At 40.2% G+C, this 22671-nt stretch overlaps 1 protein-coding gene across 15 annotated transcripts in view; it reads left to right on the forward strand.

The window, feature by feature from the left end:
• Positions 1–21930, forward strand: part of ABI1 (abl interactor 1) — a 76406-nt gene extending 54476 nt beyond the window's left edge. The window contains exons 4-12 of one of the 15 annotated variants that reach the window (XM_021543053.4): positions 3488–3502; positions 4231–4331; positions 7320–7460; positions 9159–9259; positions 10199–10273; positions 11868–12044; positions 14887–14973; positions 19054–19239; positions 20878–21930. In XM_021543053.4, coding sequence (XP_021398728.1) covers positions 3488–3502; positions 4231–4331; positions 7320–7460; positions 9159–9259; positions 10199–10273; positions 11868–12044; positions 14887–14973; positions 19054–19239; positions 20878–21053 — 1059 coding nt within the window. In that variant the 3' untranslated portion in view covers positions 21054–21930. The remainder of the gene's footprint in view (positions 1–3487; positions 3503–4230; positions 4332–7319; positions 7461–9158; positions 9260–10198; positions 10274–11867; positions 12045–14886; positions 14974–19053; positions 19240–20877) is intronic. The other 14 variants (XM_021543047.3, XM_021543049.3, XM_085565223.1 and 11 more) reach the window with 14 other exon arrangements.
• The last annotated feature ends 741 nt before the right edge of the window (positions 21931–22671 follow it).

The following is a 22671-nucleotide window of genomic DNA, read 5'->3' on the forward strand; positions in this document are numbered from 1 at the left end:
ATGCCATTCTTGGTTTTGTCCCTTTGACCTCAAGTACAGCAACCTGCAGTACTGCCTTTGGCAGCAGGTGTTTTTGTACTCTTCAGACTACCAGAACTGAGTATGGCTGGAATTGCCAAAAGGATTGCCTTAAGCAAATAAGTCTCTTGGTATTAGCAGTCATTGCTTGTCCTTCCAAACCCACAGCTGAAGTTCTAAAGTCCAGGTGCTTTGAATTTCTGGCATGAGTTACAGGAGCAGCCTGAATTTTGGCTTTGATAAATGCCTTGCATGGCTGTTGCAGACACCTGTTCTGCCTGTTGCCTTAATTGCTTTGCTCCTTTGCAGCCCATTGCTGGCTCTCAGTCCTAGGCCAACCTGCTCTCCCGTGCTGGCCAAACCCTATGGATGTGTCACTGCCCTAGCTGTAACATTTTGGAAATGCAGCAGCACTGACTCTTATTTCTCAAACCTGATAATGTGGTTTCTTTCTCCTAGTTTTGTGACAGCCCTTAAAGCTTTATGCAAGACAGCCACATGATTGCTGGGTTTTCCCTGGAAAGGCAAGATTGTTCTGCTTCTTTAAAACATGATCTGCTATATCATTGCAAGAAACCCCAACCAATGCTGCTGCCTACCATATTTCCTTCCTGGGAACATCCTGGTCTGTCTAGTTCTCACCCTCAGCATCACAAGCATCCCCAGCAAGCCTACAGACTGTTTTTGTTCTGATGTGTGCCATCCAGGATGCTAGTACTGGGTTGAGAACCGTCTCCTGTGTGTGCAGTAATACAAATAGCAGGAGGAGAAGGGAATCATGCTCCTCACAGCTTCTGCTGGAGTTCTCAGAGATGCTCTTCATTTGACTAAGCTTTTTTCATTTTACACCTCCTGTCTCTTATTTTATACCCTCTCAGAACAGTCTCTTCCCTCTTCAAGCTGTGAACCGTATGCATGTTACCACTTCTCCTCCTCATGCCCTGTATTTCCCTCCTTTCTGGCTCTGACCTTCCTGGTACTGATCAGGCACTTGGTGATGGTCATGTTCTCCCAGCAGGCTGGCTGGCTTAGAGGCTTTTGTAGAGAGATACTTGCATATTCATTAAGCACATGCCTGCCACTCCTTTAGGTTTTCTGCTGCCTTTTCTCACCACCTTCTTCAAATTACAATGAGTCTAGACCCTGCTGCATAAACTGTTCTCGATTCCAGGCAGATTTTTTTTTTTATTGCTTAGAAAGCATCACATTTGGTTTTTAGACCAAGAAATGCAGCAATGTTGACCTCATAAGCTCAGTCAATAAGTAAAAAAAAAAGTCTCCCCCTAATTAATTAGCTTGTTAACCATGATTAAATAGCCATATGGTTCATCTTGTTTTGGTTTATTTGCTTTCCTCCCTTGCTTAGGTGTTTTGGATCAGGAGTTGCTTTCCCATTTGAATCCCAGTTCCTTTTGTGTTCTGGCCTTCTGTTTTCCTGCCTGTATGACTCTTGTTTATATTGACAACAACATCTACAGACCTTTTTACATATAGAAAGGAGTATGGCAGTAGTTTCTAATTATTCTGAGCAAACAAGTGTGTATCTGTCTGTATATTGTTTAACTAGTAGCAAAAGAGATGAAGCTCACCTGATGTAGTCCTAGAGACAGGAATAAAGGTCAAGAGCTCTTGGACTTCAGATAAATGGTGTACTTAGCAGTAGAAAGGTTTGAAATAAGATTAAGTGAATCATTGCTACATGTTGATACTCATTCTGTCACTGCAGTGGAGGCAGACTGTAACAGGGATTAGGAGTGGGATGGAAGTACTCATAAATGCTGAGTGACACTGCACAAGGGAAGGAAAGGAAGGAAGCTTTTTGGTTTTGTATTTTTGAGGCAGGCAAATTTAGTAGTAGGAGCTAGATACCAGGCCACCCTTCCTTTTAAGCCTTCAAAAAGTTTCTAGCTATGTCTGCTGGGGAAGGAAAGAACCAAGAGTTTCATTTTTTTGGCCTTCTTTAACAAATTCCTTGTATTATGCCATTGCTGTTGGCAGCTGGTGAAGTGAGGGGAAGGGTCACATATTCCTGTGAGAAGAGAAAGCAAATTTCATTACTAAAGGCCTGTTTTAAAAATACACTACTTGGGAGAATACTCTGGCATCTTGGGAACTGAATCTGCATGTTTATCCATGAAATAAGTATGTGGGGACAGAGGTGGTTTAAATGCCTGTCAGCTCTGCTGATGAACTTCTGCCCAGGCTGGGAGTAAATGGGTTGACCTTCAAATTTAATTACCAGTGCTAAACTTTTTAATCTGAATTTTAAAACAGGATTTATGTTCCTGTTGTAATATGAATAACTTAAGTGCAGTGGCTTTCAACCTCATTTGATTGGTATACCAAACTTTTTCAACTGTAAACCAGTTGTTTTTCATTGGTTTTGCAGACCCTGTCAGAAGTCTCAAATGCATGTTTGCTGTATTGCATATTCTAATTAAAGGCATCCATGAACTCAGTAAAAAAAAGTAAACTAATCTGTGTTTCCTGGAGGAGGAGGAGAAGATGCAAACTCACAGTTTGAAATGCTCTGCCTTGGAAGGCTTGTTCTGGAAGTAACATTTTAATTCAAAACAACCTCAAAAAAAAAATGCATTTGGATTGTTCTGGTTTGGGCATTTGTATTTGATGTTTTTTTTTTAATTGGCGAAATTAACCCTTTTGAAAATATGAGTGCCTGTCCCACTCTCCTGTGACAGTCTTGATTTCCCCAAAAAAAGAGAGAACTTGGCTTGAGTTTATTTAAAATACTACATTTTCTTCATGAGGCTGAGTTTTGATATTTTTTTCCTCTGCAATCATGAAGGCTGTTAAAATGATACAGTGGAATCATATAATAACTTGATTCTAAGAGCTAAAATTTCAGAATAAGAATTATTATATCCCTGCCAAAACAGTTTTGTGCAGCCAGCGTTGTGCTGGCTTGAATCAGATTTCAATCACTAAACCAGAGGTGAAAGCTGCTGCTGCTCATCCTGTTTAAAAATTCCCTTTTCTTTCTTTTCCATTCAATGCAGCAGCTAGGATTTCTTGAAAACATACAAAGGTTAAGTGTAAAAGCAACAGGCCTGTCAATTCTCTGCATATTGCTGAAACTGTGGCTTTGTGAATGAATTCTTAAGTGCATATTGCCATTGAAATACCATTGATTTGGTTTTGGACTTGAATGGTCAGCAGAGGGCTTTTCAACCCTTTACTGCCCGTGAGGAACCTGGCAGACATACCTTGCAAAGCTTAGTTAAACTTAATTTTAGCACAAGTGCTGTTCCTGTGGTCACTTCGTCAGGCACCGAATTTTCAATAACTGACACAGCAGAATCTCTCTTAGTGTACTGGGATGAGCTAATTATCAGTAGACACAAATGATATATTTAAAATGTGATTATATTTAGTTTAACCTGTCATATCAGTTGTGATGGATCTGCCATTAATTTCTACCTTTTTCCCCTCTTTTTTTGCCAACGTTAAGTGGCTAAAAGCCAAGGTAAGAAGTGTTATTTCTCCTTTGACCCACAGTGCCTCATGTGACTGATAGTAGAGGCTGCAGAGCCATTAAAACTGAAAACTAGCGCTCTCTTACACTCTCTTCTGCTTTCCATAGGATATGTAGATTAAACATGCTATACATTTTTTTTCATTTACAGCATTTAGCGTGTCAATATATCTGTGATACATTGACATCTGCATTTATACATAGATACATTAATTTCTCTAACACATAGTGCTTTGCTCTGAATTCAGTAGATGCCTTGATTCCCTTCACTTACATTTTTTGCAGGAGACTTCCCAGACAACCTGAATGACTCTGCTAGTCAGATAGCAGGGGCAGATTGAGAAATTCTGGGCCATGCTGGCTGTATTTTGCAGTCAGTGTTAAAGTTTGATTTAAAATATTAACATCCAAATGGCAATGAATACAAATGTGAATTCCCTTTAAGAAAAAAAAAAAAAAGATAGAAGACATTTGTGCATGAACTTGTCAATTGCCTACCTTTCTGATGTCTGCTGTTAATTAATAGTGAAAATAACATTAAGCTTGTGTTTAGGCTCTTTGTATTTACTGGCGTCTGTCTCGTGTGTAGCTGAAAACTTGCTGTTTGACAGCTGTCTGGGAATTCTCACTTCATATTCTTACACTTTAAAAAAAAAAAAAGCTGTCAGTAATAGAGCTGCTCTGTTATAAAAATAAAATCATGTTTTCCCTTATTTCAGCATGGAAATAACCAGCCTGCAAGAACTGGCACCTTGTCAAGAACAAATCCGCCTACACAAAAACCACCAAGTCCTCCCATGTCAGGCCGGGGAACTCTGGGGTAAGAATGGACTGACTGGTCCTTCCTGTGTAAAAGAAATTTTTAATTGTGCCATTGTTGGTGTTTCCTAAATTCATGGATAGATGGCAATTCTGGTTGCCTTTAATAAAAAAAAAAAAATTCAATATCCTTTTCTGTATGAACCCCTTCAGCTGCATTGACTCTTCAGGATGACTGAAAGAATTTTTTTTCCCAGGGAAGGATTTAATATAGATATGGGTAAATGGGGAGGCTACTGTTATTCCTGACTTCTGGGAAGAAACCCTTAGTTACAGAAACAAATGTTAAAGTTTTAAGTTCAGTGGGAGAAGGACTTTACGAGTAAAGTTCTAGTCTACTCATATTAGAAGAGCTATGAAGTGGCTGTTTGTGCTGTAGTTCTGTAGTTGTTGCATTATCTAAGCAAAATTGATTGCATTGTGAATGTATTTTGCATTTTCATTTTTATACTTAAATGAGGAGGATTTTCCTCAAGTCCCACTGCAAGCAGAGTTCCCTGCATCTGTTTTGCTGCTGTGGACCTGTGGGGAGTGAAATCTGCTTATCTTGGTGTGCCAGCAAGTAGTTGTTGCTAGAGACCGAAACATTAATACTTGAGAAGCTCAGTGCATGTGCAATATGGTTTTGTCTGTGCAACATCTTCCAAAAGGCATCCTAAATGACCTTCTACTTTGTTTATCACACTCAGCCTTCTCCTTATACTGTGGGGGACTGAGGCACTATAAATCTGGCTGGCATGGTTGTAGTGGCTTCAGGTATGTTGTCTCAGAGAGGCAGGAAGCTGGAAAAATGAGGAGTACTGACATGGAGCAGGGTGGAGATCAGGAGCAATGGTCAAGGAAAATTAGAAGCAGCAACTCCTTTTGTTGAGGACTTAGTGATTTATTTAATCCCTATTTGATGCCCTGGTGGTAGCATTTGCTGCATATTCCACAGAGAAATTAACCTAGAGGTTTCCTCAGCATGTTTTCTGAAAATTCCCGTTGCTCAAGGGCATGAAATCAGTATTCCAATTGTGTCTCTTATCCCAGCTGAGAGAGTTGTTTATCAGCCCTGGGAACCTGGGTAGCACTTTCATGTCCTCTTGGACGCTTGCTAGTGAAACAGAAGCATTGATGTACTGGTGAGCTGTCTCTCTCAGTACTCCCCCCTGAACAAGCCAGAGCTGTTTGGTTGCCTTGGCTGATGCCTGATAAGGATTAATCAGCTGAATGTCATTTCCAGATGAGCTTGACAAGTGGCAGCAGTTGGCTGAGGGGGAGGAATAATGTGGGTTTGTAAGAGAGATTTCTATCTGCCCTTCTTGTTCAGGAAGTTCTTGAGCAGCCATACTGCCAAAGCATGAAATATCACAGGCATGATTTACCCTAATTTATGCAGAAAAAATCGCTAGAAACCACAAGGATGCTACTCTTCTCCCTTTGATCCAGAAAACAGAGTAGAAGTATGTAAAACCAGAATAAGCTTAGTGTGTAACATGGGCCTTTAAGTAGGTGCTGCCTGTTGTGCAGCTTGTCCCTCCAGGGCAGGACTATCTAAAGGGAGTCCTGCATGGAAATCAGCAGAGTGAAAAGTGAAAGGGGCTGAAGTAAGCAGAGGTCTCTTCCAAGGACCAGAGAGACATTGTGGAAATCATTGGGTGCTCTGGTTTGAAGTACCATGGAAGAATAAGTGAATTGCTGGAACTGGATGTGGTGGGAGTAGTTGAAGTCATTCCTTGAGGGTCCTGGAGCAAAGCAAGGCTCTGAGCTCCCTGTAGCTCTCCCTGGTGGCAAGGGCTCCCAGCATCACTCTTACACACTGGGGGACAGTGAGCTGGGGAGCTCTGAGCAATCATCCATCTATAGTAATTCTTTGTCTTCCGTCTATAACGATGTATTATTAAAACCTCTTAAAGAAAAAAGCCTAAATACTGTAACTGTTTCCAGATACTGTGGTGTTTTTAAATTAGCTTGTCTGTATGAAGAACTCTAGATAATTTTAATATGCAGGGTGTCGCCACCTATAGATCTGCCAAAAGAGATCAGTTGTTGAAAAAAGAAGAAATTTTGTATTTTGGTTGTAAGCAATAGAGATCTAAAGACTACAAAATAAAAGTGATAAGCAGGGAAGACTGTTAATGTTCTTCCAACTGAAATAACCTTGAAAAGTAAGTTTAGTACTGTTGCTTTTCATACTGTAGAGAGAAAGTCAATAAGTTTCTTAAAATACCTGGAAGCTGTTTAACTTGGTTATAGCCAGTAGTTGAACAAATTATTAAGTGCCAGTAGTTCAATATTTTTGGGTTTGCTTAGCTCTGGTGCATTGTAAAATTCTGTGTTTTGCAATGGATCTGTCAGTTACTGCTGAGAACTGAAGAGCTCTGTTATGCACTGTTCTTATGGCAGTAATGGGTCTGGTAAATACGTCTCAAAAGATCTGTGTTATATTTCTGACTTGATGCAGCCTGCTCAGTTGGAGTTCTCTGGGCTTCACTTTCTTGGGCCACAAAATGGAGACAATGAAGCTCATCTATGAGGCACTTTCAGATCTGCTTATGTGAGATGAGGTTGCTTGATTACTGTGTGAAGCAGTGCTCCTAAGAGAAGCACTGATGATTGCAAATGTCACTTGTTCTGTGAATCTTGATTCAGCCTTGCTGATGTCTTAATGAGATGAATACTTTTAGCCAGGAATACTTTTGGAAAGGATTCTGATGGGAAGGGAAGGAGGGGAGGGAAGAAGAGATAGGTACAACGGAAATTTGTCATGTGCTGACAGGTAAGCCAACTTGTATGGAGCTGTCTATGTAAGAGTTCTTAGGGCTGTTGACTGCGACCTGTCTACCTTGCCCGCTGGAAATTTAATATTTAATTTAATATACTGGGTCACTGCAGTGATCTTTCATGAAAAATTTAGAAAACAAATGGATTTAAAACTTCACTTATTTATCCTTTAATCTTCTGTTTCTTTATCTTTCTGTCTTCAAATCTTTTTTTCCTTGACCAGACGAAATACTCCTTACAAAACCCTGGAGCCAGTCAAACCGCCAACAGTCCCCAATGATTACATGACCAGCCCTGCCAGGCTGGGCAGTCAACACAGTCCAGGCAGGACAGCCTCCTTGAACCAGAGGCCACGAACACACAGGTAGGCTGTTTTCCCACAGTAACTCTCTCCTGCTTACTAAAGTCACAGAAAAGCCTTGAAGCTTTGTACCTCTAGGCTTTTTTTGAAAGGCAAAAAGGCCAGTTATTCTACCACTGCATCAACAGAGCTTTACTGCATTGCTGACTTTCCTAACATAAAAAAGTGCATTCATATTCAATATTCTGACTGTAACTTTTTAAAACTGTTATTTCCTTCTTGAATTGCAAGGCTAAGTGTTTCTCTGAGTCTCTTGTGTGAATTCATTTTTTTCCAATTTGATTTTTATCACAGGCTTCAAATTGCAGGGAAAAACAGATTAAGGAATTCAGTGTAGTTAAGTTAGCTTGTATTTTAGAGACCTTCTTTCTTAATATTTTTCTTATTTTAAAACATCCCAGTAGGCAGTTAAACCTGATAGGTCACTAACAGGGACTGAAGGAGTGTTTTAGACACAGTTGGTGATATGAAATACTGTCAGACTTAAATAACTTCTAAATGTCGCTGCATGAGGATCTCGTTAGTCTGTTTAGCTGGCTACTGTGAATGCTCCTTACTCTTATCTCACAAGATCTTCTTTTATGTAGGCTGCAGTTAGAAATTCAGCTGCAACCATGGTGACAAGATCAAGGTCTTCAGCAGACAGAACACTAATTTTGAAGGAATTATCATGGCTTCCATTTCAGATCACTGATTCTCTTTTTTTATAATATTATTTTCTAAAGAGATGCATTTGAATGATTTGCACTTGACTCTTGACTGATTTATAGCTATCCAGGAGTGGTAAATAAACTAGAACTTAACTTAGTACTCTTAATTAACATGGATGAACCAAAGTGACGTTTTGGCTTCAAAATGTCTTATGTGCCTAGTTTCCTTTACATTATTGCTTTAATGCATATAAATTCAAGAATTAAACTTAGGAGTGCTCTTATGTAAGAATAAGGATAGATTCTACCTCAATTTTTATTATTTTTCATTTCCCTCTAAGAAAATAAATGTTGCAGTCTCTGAAGGCATGTCTAGAAATGTTATCCAATAGTTTACTATGTTTTGTATTGCTGGCCTCTGATTTGCATATCATATTACATTTGTTAGACAAATTTTGAGCTGACTGTACTGTTAGCTTTCTGATCATCTTAGAAACAAACTTACATATAAAAGGTGTGTGCATGGGTAATGGGGAGTGTTAGATACACAGAAAATTAAGCACACTATACCCCACACACTACCCCAGGTGGTTTATCATGTCCATTCTCAGTTGAAAATCTAAATTACTGCTCTGAGTAGAGAAAATGTTCCTTCAGCTGACAGCATAATTAATCCTAAATAATTATTTAGAGTTTAGCCATGAAGTCTTTCAGCCCCAGCATACTAGTTCCAATTATTACAACGCCCCTGAACTACTCCTGCAGTTGTTACCCCATTGCCTAGAACTTGCATGGTTGATTACCTTTTTATTTCTTGAAGAGTTTAATTGCACGTTTTATTCATAGTGATGTTTATCAGCTTAACTAATTCTATTTATTAGGAACGTAATGCATCCAGACTTGATTATCTGTATGCAATTGTAGGTAAAGACAGAGGCATTTAACAGGGAGTTTTTCAACAGTCTGTAATTGAGTTAGGCTAGAAGAGCACACACAAGAAGTGTGACTATTGATATGTTTTTGTGCTAACACTTGTGTTTTTCTTCTGCAGTGGCAGTAGTGGGGGGAGTGGCAGCCGAGAGAACAGTGGCAGCAGCAGTATTGGCATTCCCATTGCCGTGCCTACGCCTTCCCCGCCAACCATCGGGCCAGGTATGTGGGACTCCTCCCTGCTGCCTTCAGGCTGCTCGCTACTTCCTTGTGTTTGCAGAGGGACTTTGACTAAACATGATGGGGTAGAAACTGTCCTGAAGTACAGTCCTACTCAGGAAATCCCTTACGAGTGCTGAGTGATATCTAAAGTTTTAATTCTTTACCAAAAGTAGTTACAGGACAGTCAGTAACTGAATAACAGATGGTTAAAATACCTTTGCTGGTCCATGTTTTTACAAGACAATCAAGGGTCTTGTACAAGGGGAATAAAAGCCGAATGTATCCTTTTAAAGTCTAACTGTAATTTAAAATGTGTCTACAATTTGGCATTTCTGGATGCCCTGAGAGCAGCAGCAGCTATGTATATGTTTAATGGGAAATATTGGCTTCTGAAATACTCTGCTAACTTTGCCATCTGTGGGGAAAGAACCATGAGGGTTCTCGCAGTGTTGGAGGCACACTCCCTTCTGTTTAAGAATGGTAAATGGTGAGATTGAGAAGGGTCCTTCTTTACTATTATCATCTTAGTAATAAACCAGCCCAGTCACTTACTTTGTGTTTTGCAAGCCCGTAAGACATAAGAAAATAGTGGAGTTTTGGTGTAGTGTAATTTTGCTATTGCAGAGATTTCTCTGTTTCTTGGATGACATGTCTTCACTTCCTTATATACATGTAGGCTTTCCTTTTCCTGGACCTTTTCTGGTCTTGCAGCGGTACAAATAGGCATGAAATCTTACTATCATCTGGCATCCCATAAAAGACAATGAGAATAAAGATTGGCATGTACAGAACCCTGGATAGGATCAGGGTCTGAATTTGTATTAGTTAACTGAAGTTGAATTTTCATATTTATTTGGGAAGCCTATCAAGTGCCTGTACTTTCTTTTTTTTTAACTTTTAATAATATGGCCTAATTAGGAATATAAACTATTTTATTAGCACACATTTCTGTTCCTTCTGGAGCCCCGCCAGCACCACCACTGCCTCCACCTCTCCCGATGGGCAGTCTGATAGGTGAGACTTGTCAATGCTGAAGTGATTGCAGACATCCTGCATAATCAATAATCATCTCTTCCTAATGAACTCAGTGAGGGTGTTTTTTCTCCTGTAGTGGGACCTATGTGATTTTTTTACAAAAATCAGTTCTGGGATTTTTTTGGGTTTTTTTTCAACAAATCTAATCTCCACTAATTTCCTGTGGTTAAAGCCTCTGAAGCTAAATGCACTAGGTATGGAAAAAAGGCTGCTAGTTGCTTGAAATTTGCTCCCAACTGAGCTAAGATCCAATTAATTTGATCTATAAGATCTCAGAATCCGCTTGAACCTTGGTATTAGGCTGTGTAACTCCTGCAGCAGAAGCTAAGTCACAGCAGTTGCACTCTAGCTTAGAAATGGTAGTTTATGTGTAGAGTGATGTGTGTGTTCTCTTCTGTGGGCCTAAAGTGACTGGAAAGCACAAGTGTCTGTCACAGTAGCTTGGCTTTGATTCCATAATGCTGCAGGCAGGTGTCAGACTGGAAGACTTGAGGATATGAGCTAGCAGTTCTTGAGAAATTGCTTCAAGCATTACATACGGCAGTTAGGGTGGGATCTAAAAGTAGTACTTTTCAAAATAGGAAAAGTACCCCACCCTTTCCTGTCACAGGCTGATGACAAGAATAATTGATTGAGTTATGAAACTAGCTTTGGAGGCTTTGACCCACATAACCCTTTGCACTCTCCCTTACTGAAATGTTAAGTGAAAGTGACTTTGGATAGCATTACAGGACTGCAAACTTCTGTCTGCTTGCTGTTTGTGTCTTATACGATTATATGATATATGTATATAAAAGCAAAAAACATTTTATTGCAAACTAGTTTTTGCATTTAAGAACTGCGCTAATTCCTGTGACTACAATATGTGAGATTCATTAGTTTGCAAGGTGTGATCTTCTGTCAGAGGTTAATCTGAAAGAACTTAAACTGTTTTGTTAACCTTGGAATTTGTGCAGCCAGTAGGTGGAAGGTAAATACGGGTGTTTATCATGAAGAATGAATGACATCTTTGTCAGCTGGAATTGGTGATTCTGATTTGTTAGTATAAATTCCATCAATATAAAGGCACAACCAGCAAATATGATTGATAAACGTGCCAAGTGTCTGAAGCTCACGACATTTGTTTCACTGTTTTGTTAGAGTGTTGTTTTATATTAGATTGGAGGCATGTTCAGCTTTGCAATTGAAATAATTTGTTTTGAGCAGAATGTGGAATTTTTTTTTCTGTGTGCTTTTTAATAAAGGGTATTGTTGCATGTAGTATAATTGAGATACACTTAAGAGTTGGAAGAGTTGGATTCAATTTTCCAGTCCAGTCCAGTCTCTCAAAGTACTCTCAGCATTTCTCAATGCCCTTTATATGAGTGTTGGTTTATGTTCTGTGTGTTTTTTCTCATTATTGATTGTAATGGGGGTGTTTGTTTTTTCTGTTAATCTGTTACTGATCTTAAGTAATTGGAGAACTGTAATCAAGTATTTTCCACATTCTGGACTTTTTCTGTTTTCTGCATTCTCTCCAAAGTAATGCTCTGCTTAAGTCTTTTCCTTGGTTCCTCTGGCTAATGCTTTTCAGCTGCTCCTGGTTCAGCTCCTGGTTCCCAGTATGGCACAATGACCAGGCAAATCTCACGACACAACTCTACCACTTCTTCAGCATCTTCTGGTGGATACAGACGGAATCCTTCTGTGACTGCCCCATTCTCTGCTCAACCTCATGTTAATGGCGGGCCTCTTTATTCTCAAAATTCAAGTAAGCTGCTGAGCTCTGAAATCACAAACTGTTTTGAGCAAAATGATTGTAAAAGCATGCATGGCATTTTAATTCATTTATGAAAAGTATCAATGAGATTACTACTTTCTTTCCTGAAATAGAAGGAAAAACAAACAAGAACTATATTGAAATTGCACATGATTGCACTGTATGCAATTATACTGTTTTCCCCCCGACTTGTTTGCTGTTACTCATGACAAGAAATTATTAGAATTGTCTGTCTAATTACAGGCACATCATACTTGGCATTTCAGGTGTGCTTGGAGAACATGAACTAAACCCAGGTTTTTTTGTGGGAGATCTAATGTGATTGTAGTACACCCCCCACTATTTGGATAGTGGCAAAAGAATACTATCTGAGCAAAATGCTCATGTTCCTGTCACACAGTTCCTCCCTGTCTCTGTGTCTTCTTTAAATCCTTTCCTGATTCCAAATTTGTCCTTTGTTCTTGTCTTTAAGCTTGACTGTTAAAGAGCTCAGTCTCTCTCTTCTAGCAGACAACTTCCCTGTGCTTCCACACTAGTAGGAGTACAGAAGAAGATAAATGAGGGAAGGGATGGATGCCATGGGCACATGAGCAGGTTTTAGTCAGTAGCCTCCTGCCTTCCTACCCCAGAAGGGCAAACAAGGTTCACTGCAGAAAGATCTGCAAAATACGGATCATGCCTGCTGGTAGGAAGCTCTGTCAGGAAACATCTTCCTTGCCATTTCCATAAATTTTGATCAAGTACACAATGAGGAATGGTAGTTGTATCTTTTTTTTTTTTTTTCTTGGTAGTGTTCAGAATGCCAAGTCTTTAAAACTTCAGAGGAATATTTCTTCTGAAAAGAGATGTTGATATTTGGGTTCAAGATCTCTTTAGACCAGTGTTTGCTGTTGTGTACTTCTCTTAAGAAAAGAATGCTTTTAAAATACTTGAGACACTGAAGTGAAGAGTTTTCTGAGTAGTTTAGAAGTATTAGATTTGTCAGAAAGCATTTTTATATGCAGACGCAGGATCTATCTTTTCCTTTTTTCCAAACCTGATTTTCCTCCTACTCTTGATCACCCATACTAGCATTTCACTTTCCTCCACATTCTTATTCCTCCAAATTAATTCACCATAACAACAGAAACTCCCTCCTGCTTGAACAGTTGTGTTCCTTTAAATAAACAGGATTTTACTTCTGGGAATAGTTCAGTTGTCTTAAATGCTGTGCACACCACTGTTTCTGAATGTTTACATTTGTCCAAAGCAATTTTTTGCTCAAATGCAGGTGCTGTTTCTTAATCTAGCCTCTCTGGTGTTTTCAAAATACTGATGGTCAGCATTTTTTAAACAGTATTTTGATGGGTGTATTTTGCTACTTAAAACTGTTTTCCTCTGTTTCTGTAACTGGTGATTATGTTTTTAGTGCTACTGTCTTGACATTAAACCCAGGTCCCGTGTTTCCTTAAGATTTTACTTTTCATGCTAACCAATGCTCTGGTTTTTCTTAGATGTTTACTTCAATTTTGTGAGACACTGTTTGTTCTCCCACTTTTATTGATCATTTATTCCATACAGTTTATTTGATTATTGGTTTTGTAATGAACTAAATGCTTCATGTTAATTCATCAAACATTAATCTTAGTTAAAGCTTTATTTAAAACTGTTGCTTACTTGGAAGAACAGAACCTCTTTCAAATTTGGTTCCAACTGGATTATTACCCTGCTGAATTCCCACTTTCACAGGAATTTTGCTGCTCCAGTGCAAGATAAATTCCACTGAGAAGGGACACTGTATAAACAAATGAGTTGATGTTTTGTTGAGTTTCTGGGTGGGGTTTTGTTTTATGCTTTTCATTCCCTGCACTTAAGGGAGATGTCCTACCAGAGCTGATAGTTTGAGTGGCTTGCCCTTCTGCTCCCATTCCTCTTCCCTACCTGTGCAGGGAAGAGTTGAACGTGGGGCTGTCAGGCCAGTGTCTCTGAGCACGGTGTGCTCACATGTCTCATTACTCTCCAGACAGGCACATACCTCACAGAAGATGATCTTGCAAGGGCTTCCTGAGGAGCTCTGCACGCTGCTGTAGCCGCTCGGAGCTGTTGAAGCCTTCACCAACCTTTTAGGTTGCTGGGTGCCCTCTCACCACAGAAGGCTTAGTAAAGCTCCACTCTGCTCGAGAGCTATCTATTTTTCTCTACCAGCAAGCAACAAGGTCCCTTTTTTTGAGAAAAATAAAAATGCAGTAAGCTAGCTAGCTGTCCCTGTCCCAGCAGAGCACAGTGGTGGGAGGTGCTCTCTGTGTCAATGTGAAATATTGATGCTGAAACATAGTGCCCCTTGCAGAAGTTGTCTTTGCTCTGTGTCAGTGCTGCTTTGCTGCACTTGATGCAGTGCTCCGCTTTGATATTAGAGAGGAAGTCCAGAATCCTGCGAAACATCACCTCTACTTCTAGTAGCTCACTTTGGAAAGATAACTGCTAAATTGAGTAATCCTTATTTAGCAGCAAAACAAAAGCTCAATTTTATGTGCTCCCCAGGTGAGGCACACAAAATGTGTGACAGAGCAAGAGCTTTCACACGCACCCTGTGAGCTTCCAGACACGCAGCCTGCGCTCGGCTGTTACCTGGCTGAACATGGGCATGCTTTGCTTTTGATCCTCCATTGGCTAACCACGAATTCAGCCTTGTTGGAAACACAAGCTTGAAGAAGGTTCTTGTGTGCGTGTGTTCTTGTTGTTCTATACATACTTTGTTTTGTGGTCCTTGTTACTGACGGCTGCTTTTGTTTGTTCCCTTTTTTTTTCCTTTGTCCATTTGACTTTCCCGATATGGTGTGTGTGTTGCTACCAGTTTCTATTGCTCCACCCCCTCCCCCTATGCCTCAGTTGACTCCACAGATACCTCTCACAGGCTTCGTGGCCAGGGTGCAGGAAAACAGTAAGTTTGGACAAGCTGAGCTGTTAAAGGGTAGAGCCTACTCTCTTCTAGCATGCATGGCTGGCAAGTCAGACTCTATTTTGTTTCCTTTTCCAGAAGCTAATACCATCTTGCATTCTAGTGTCAATATGCTATTGGAGCTGAAGGGCACACTCTTCAATATTTTATAACACGTGCATGATTATTACTGACCCGTTTAAGTTTTAAACTGCAAATTTATTACAGAAGTACAGTGTGAAATGTAGCATATGTTTGGTGTGAATATAAAATTGTATTCTAATTGAAAATACTAATTTCATGTTGAATCACCCTGCCTTTTTCACTAGGGATAATTGATTAGTTTTTATTAGAAAGGCTTATGTAGACTGTTAGAACGTGCAGTGTGTAACCAATGATTCCAATACTGTAGCATTTTTCAGCAAGCTGTACAGTCAATTGAAAATGTGTAGCCTTAAGATCTAATGCATTACAAAGGTGCTTGTAAAGCATCTCTCCTCTCGGCAGCCTTTCATTCTCCATTTCTTTGTGTTCTCCTATTTCCCTGCTGAGCTTCTTGCAGCACAGCTCTGCTTGTTAGGTTTGTGAGAGGTGCTCTCTACCTGTGCTGTGTTTATACTGGTAACTCTGCTTTTACCATTACTGTTTGATTCCTTTCAGGTGAGTGTTGCTGTCTTAAGTGCTAGTGCAGATGTAAAGTCATGTTCCTGATGTGGAGATATCCTTTTCAGTTGGAGTTTGTTGCAGTTCTGTAAATGACTGACTAAATGCGAGGTAGATAGAGTATGAAGTAAATAAAAAATGTTTTTAAAGTGTTTGGGAACCATTTTGAGATTTGCTAGGATCTCAGGGGCTACTACTACACAGTTGGCTATATAGCTGCAGCATCCATTTAGGGACCCCAGGTCTGAGTAGTGCTACTGTTGTTTCCCATTAGAGCTTTTAAGTAGTCATGTTCTGAGTATTCCCTGTGAGATCAGAGACATCTCTCTGGTTCTCTTTCAAAAATAATATATTTTGGTGCTGTGCTAGGTAAACAGTAAGAATCATGTTGATGTAGAATAGTGTGCCACAAAATTGTGTCGAAAACCTTTCCAAAATACTAAATGTAGAGGTAAACCTGCTAAAGATGAAAGTTACAGAAGGTCTTTACTTGCAGATAAACTTGAGAAAATTGACACCTGCTTCTGAATTGTTCTCAGTATTGTCCTCCTGGAGATAGCAGGGCCCTTGGGAGAGCGCAGGTGAAAGGGACAGACTGACTTGTGTGTGCAACAGCAGAATGCAAGCTGACTTGTGGATGAGATTGAAGCAAAACAGCTGAAGCTTGAAATCGGTTCACAGGAATTGTTCTTTGTTTTGTTTCTTTTAATAGTCCCTTGGGTTGGAAAAATATATAAGGAGTATGGCTTGGAGCTGCTGCTGCTGCCTCATTCCAGAGGCAGGGGTGTGTGTGGCAGCCTGTGCCTATGCTCAGCAAAACTGGCTGTAGAGGCTGTTGTTGAGTTTTGGCATTGTGTGCTAGACTTTCATTGGCCTAGTTTTCTCAAGAAGTTTCTGGTGTTAGGGAGACGTGGGTAGACTTGTCTTTTCCTTGTCACAGAGATCTGCGGGTTTGGAAAGCAGCATCCTCTGCTTGTGGGCTTCTTTCAGAGGACAAGGACATAGAGGGCTTAGAAACTATGCAATGCTGCTTTGTTTTTTCCTGTGTCCAAACTGTGAGCATATCCTCCAGAGAGGTTTTCCAGTGTGTCTGGTGCTCAGGGACAGCTGATTTAAGTTGCTGTACTCTCACACCCAGTCCTTTAACAAGGAGTCTGCTGGTCCCCATTTAAAGAGCAAGGATGGGAATGCATACAAGAGAAGTCTCAGTTTGGAGCTATATAAATACTCATCCCTTTACCCCTTCTCATTTAGAGTGGCTTTTTGCATGCTTTATTTCCCTCCCCTAGGAGAAGTGATGCTGTCCTAGAGTCTGGCTCAGTTTAGAACCAGGAAAAGTTTAGGTTAAAGTGCAAGAGGCAAGGGGATACTTCAATGGAGTGGCACTTGTCTAATTTTCTGTTCCATTCTCTCCCTTTCTTTAAATGCAAAGTTGAATTGTTTTAAATGTTTCCCATAAAGCTTGCAGTTCCTGCACTGCATCTCAGAGTATGTCATGGTGCTTTGACACTTGCATTTCCTGCTCTCTCTCCTTCTTTTCAAATATGCAGCTTCATTGTTGAATAAATGTAACTTTTCTTTTTTGCATTTTAAAATTTAAAAAAAAAATTTCTAAGGTAAGGATTTCTCAAGATCTCAAATGATTGTTGTATCAACTCTGTTTTTTTTTTCCACTGGCTGCAGACAGAAACTAAGGGGAGAAATACATTTATTGAAGATGTGCTAAACTGCAGCACAAAACCAGTCCATTCATAAACGGTGTTGTCATGTGTCTGTGGTGGATTAATGAAGCCTGCCTGTGAGTGCTATTCACTAACAGGCAGGACGTAGCATTCACTCCGCCAAAGACTTTGTTAGTCTGTCTCCAAGTGACATAAATGGGCTTCTGTGTGGGAGAGGAATCACTAATACAGTGGCAGCCAGTCTTATTGATGGAGAGAGCTGTGGGGTGTTCAGCTCAGCTGGTCAAGCTGAAGAGAAGCTGGTCTTGCAGGTGGAGAATTGGCCCTTCAAGGGAAGGGAGTGGGCTGGATGCCTGGGCTGAGGCAGCCCCTGCCCCAGCAGCTCCTGCCCCCTTTCGCCCCTGGCAGCCAGTGCCTGTCCCAGTGCAGCCAGTCTGACCCAGACAGGACATGGGGCTGAAGAGCAAAGTCACCACTAGAGTAGTGACCAGCCAAAAGTGAAAAGTGTTCAAGTGAACAAAAACCCTATTTCTAATCTCCAGTGCCATTGTAACTATCAGCAGTTCAAACTTCATTCAGTGCAGTGTTGTTTCTCTGTTGCTTGGCTTTCTTTTCAGAATTTGTGTGCTGGAGCTGCACATTCTGGGGCCTGATGCCTTGTTCCATCAAACCCTGCCTAGAGCAGTGGTTTTCAGCCTATATTTTCAGTGTGCAGAATCCCAGATCTCTTGAAAATGAATCTGTGTTGCTATGTAACCAAACTGATGTCCGTAACAGTAGCTTCCTTTCAGTAACTTGTGGCTTCGTCCATGTGTAGTGGACCACATCTCGCTAGGAGTAGGACGAAGTGACTTGATGTCCTGCATCTGAGTATGCCATCTCTCTATTTCACTGCCAGCTGCTGTCAGCATTACTGGAAACTAATTTATTGAACTGATTTTAAAAGTGATTTGTACCATAATGCCTTTCTGTTTTTCCCAAAGCAAATTTTAAGTGTGCTGATTGGAGAATCTCAAGGCAGGGATTTGACATTTTGGATTATACATTTAATTCCTTGAGCACTTTTTCTCTAAGAGCAGCAGCTGCCTGTTGTAGTCTTCCATTTATTAATTGACTCCTGAATGTGTGCACATACACGCTAGTCTGCAAGATAAGGATCTGTACAAAGCTTTTCTTCTGCTGAAGGACTACTTGGCTTCCTCTTACCTGATTAAATCTTAAAAAAGGGAAGAGACTAGTATTTATGATCCACACCAGATCTTTTTGTTCCCTAATGCTAGCTCTGAGAGAGGAGGAATCCAAGGAAGCAGTGTTCAGAAGCAAGTTGAAGGGACTGTTAGGAAGGATTTGTTAAAAACCAATCAAGCTGCTGGCCCCGTCAGAGGCCTGTTGCTGCCTGGCTCAGAGGGTGCCTCTCGGAGTCCTCCATAGCTAACGCTGCAGCGCATGGACATTGGAGCAGGAAGCTTTCCTCTCTGCTGATGTTCAGCTTATGCCCCGCAGCATGTGCTTTGACTCTAGTAGCATTTACACATAGATTGGACCACTAATAACAAATATAGTTGTGTGTTGTAGTTGTTAATACAAAGCCTCTGTTTCTAATCAGTGCATGGTATTATAGTGCATGCTGTGTGTGTTGTCTCCCCCAGCTCTTATTTACAGTATACAGCCTCAGGTTTGTTTGCATCTCCACACTGTCTTGATTTAAGAAAAAACAATAATCTCCAAATGTTTCTAGTTGCTGATAGCCCAACTCCTCCCCCGCCGCCGCCTCCCGATGAGATGCCGATGTTTGATGATTCTCCTCCTCCTCCACCCCCACCACCTGTGGATTATGAGGATGAGGAGGCTGCTGTTGTGCAGTACAGCGATCCCTATGCAGATGGAGATCCTGCTTGGGCACCTAAAAACTACATAGAGAAAGGTAAGAAGCATTGCAGCTGTGTTAGTGCAGTATCAGGGGATTAATGGTGTCTGAAGGGAAAGAAGGACTTAGGGTGGGTCTGATGAAAACAGTCATTGTCCCTCCTAAGTCAGAACTCAAACCATAGTTTGTGTCTACACCTAATGTGGTAAAATATAATCCTTCTGGACAAATTATAAAATACCTTCAGGCATTTTAGAATGGGTGAAAAAGCAAGTTTCTTCAAAGAAGCAGGTGTAAATTGGATGGCTTTCATCTTTGATGAGCTGAGCTGTATGTACCTACCTCAGGATTGCTGGGCAATCATCTACAGGCTGCTGCAAAATAGACAGAAATTCCAAGCTGTATTTATCTTCCAAGCTGTATTAATCTAGAAAACTAGATTACTAGAGTGGATTATTAGACTTTGAACTATAAAATGTGTTGAGGCCTCCTTGGAGATTTATCAGTGACTCCAAATCAGCAAACTGTGAACTGTGCTTAGGTATGAAGTCACATAGTAAACATCTCTTTCCATAAATAATGGACAAGCAGATTACCCGCCTGTGGAGTTGTCTGTGTTGCAGCACTAACCATTTTGTCAGCAGCAGTGCTGCCAGTTGTTTCATGAGCTGACTGGAGCTGCAGTGAGCACAAAATGGGGCCAGGTACTTGTGATATTTGTGGCAGAGCTCCTGTGTTCCCTCTTCACTTGAGCTGGACTGTGTGCAGGACATACCCATGGGATAAGAATAACTGATGCAGTACAGCATTGTTAGGCATAAAGACATCAGATAGCTGAGAATGTGTCGGTGTAAAATAGTGGATTCTTGAAATTGATAAAGCTGATTAATCACATAAATCCATATTAACTTTTGAAGGAAAAGGCTGTGATGTCTGAAGTCTCAATATTCACAGTGGTAGTTTTTAACTCCAGTATTGGTGGTGGCAACATTCTTTTCTTGCAAAAATCTCTGCTTTGTTAATGGCACATAGCAAGGTTAGTAAGGAGGTTAGTAAGCGTAAGGTAGTACCAAGCAGGTACTGAAAATAGCAGATGTTTCTTCTACACTCTTCTTCAGCAACTTTCCTATTTGCACTCAGTGCAGCTCCTTGAAAAGTAATGCGAGAACTCCTTACGACAATAAAAGCTGTGTAGGAATGCCCATTAATTTGTGTGCAAAGGCTTTAGCAGCAATGTGTGCAAAGGCACACTGATGTGCCAGCAGGGGCCTCAGTGGAATTATTTTTGTACAATCCTTTTAGGCATGTTCTAATCTAGAGATTCATATAAAGAGATCTACATGCTTTTGAGGTTATCTGGTCAGAAATGGGTACCACACAAGTCATATTCCCTAACTCAGCTTTTAAGTGTCCGTAAGCTCCACTTTACTGTGTCCCAATTGGATGGATGTACTTCTCTGTCAGCAGTTTAACTGAAGTGTTCAATGTAGCCAGCACCCACTTAGTGTTAGCTAATGTTGCAAGGAAAGTGAAATTCCATTTTCTGGGCTTAGTGTTCAACAGGAAAAGCATGTGAATTTATTACTGAAAATCCCACGATAGTGAACTGATCTTTTAATATTTTCTGAAGTACAATTGTTTTTTAATACTGTTGTTATTAATAAAATGCTAAATGTGTTCCTGTTTATTCCACAGTTGTTGCTATATATGACTATACAAAGGACAAAGATGATGAGCTGTCGTTTATGGAGGGTGCAATCATTTATGTGATAAAGAAGAACGATGACGGCTGGTATGAAGGAGTTTGCAATCGAGTAACTGGCTTGTTTCCTGGGAATTATGTTGAATCAATCATGCACTATGCCGATTAAAATCCTTTGCTTTTCAAAGTTTGGTCTTGTATTCAAGTCATACCATGATTATTTACAAGGGGTAACTAAAAGCTAACAGAATTGTCTTAATATACTTTCAAAAATTTGTGCCCGTTTCTTCAGGCCATACTGTTTTAATGGTATGATTGAATGTCCATCTCTGAGTCTCTGGGGACAGTATGTCTTACCTGATGGCAATTTGTAAAACAAGCAGCTGTCTATAACTGGTTATACTTATTTACTTATGCATTGTTAATTTTATGACCAGCCTAATTATTATGGGGAAGTAGGGTATAATATTTAATGAACCATGATCAGATTGTGCCATTACATTTTTCAGTACAGCATGGTAACTAACACTACGTTAGACTAACATATTAAAACCTGGATGAGAAGTTTAATGTTAGTGCTGGTCATATTACTTTTTGTTTAGACTCTTTGCTCATTCTTGAATTATATTTGTTTAAAGCATGCATACAGACTTATGTATTGAAATATACTTTTTTAAAAATCCAAGATGCTTCCAATTGTTGTAATCTTTACCTGGAGTATTCTCACTAAAGTCTATTACAATGAGTTGTTTGGGTCTAAGGTGTCCATGTGATTCAAAAAATGGGTGGTCTTATGTATGTGTAATTTGTACCCAAGTTTTTTTAATGAGTAAATTTACATTATGACTTTTTCCATTCATAAATATATAAGTGAACCAAAGGTCTTGTCCATTACTTTGTTGGTTGGCTTGGCAAAGAAGTTTGGAATGCTAACGTAGCAACATCACGGCTGTGTTGTCCCAGGCAATCAATGTACTAAAAAGCAAATGTTTGTAACATGACTTTATCACTGACAGAGGGAAAATAAATTAGATCTGAAACCTGAATTACACACTTATACATACTCTTAAAAGTTCTTTTCTGCCCAGTTAGTTTCAGTGAGGGTTCTTGATTGAATCTAGTTACCTGTATGCAGTAAGTTAGACACCACCTGCAGCTGACAGTTCTGCATGGGAACTCTCTCTGTGTGCCCCACGGAGCAGAGGGAGCAGGAGCAGGCTGTGCTCCAGACAGCACCCAGGGGAACACAGTGACAGGAACTTGGTCATTGTTAAGGGATCACAGGCACAGATAGCCAGAGAGGGTGTGCTTCCCTGCTCTACAGATTCTGTGGCTGAAATAACCTGAGAAGGAATGTGGTAGTACTGGGTAATTACTGAGAGAGGAATGTGTCTGGGACTTCAAAGGCAGCTTCTAGGGTGCTACAGAATATATTCTATAAATGAGTGATGAAAGTGATGGAGCTGCAGGTTTGACTGGCTGGTGAATCATTCATTTTTAGTTTGAGTTAGAAATACTGAGCCTTTCATTTTCTGAACAGAAACATTCATTTGGTAACAATCTCATATTCTGCATCATGTTAACTGTTAGCAAGTAGCCACCAATAGCATGAATTGAACTCATTGATGAATAACCAATTAAAATCCACATGTAGTCTTTTACATGTCTGTCTATATATATACAATTCCAGGTGCTTCTGTTAAGTAGCCAGGGAAACATTCAAACCCTCTCTCTTCAGAGGAGTTTACCAGCTCCTGTACATGCATGTTCTATTTATTAGTGTAAAC

Source organism: Lonchura striata, chromosome 2, assembly GCF_050655825.1.
Source record: "Lonchura striata isolate lonStrDom1 chromosome 2, ASM5065582v1, whole genome shotgun sequence".
NCBI classification, from domain to species: Eukaryota; Metazoa; Chordata; class Aves; order Passeriformes; family Estrildidae; genus Lonchura; species Lonchura striata.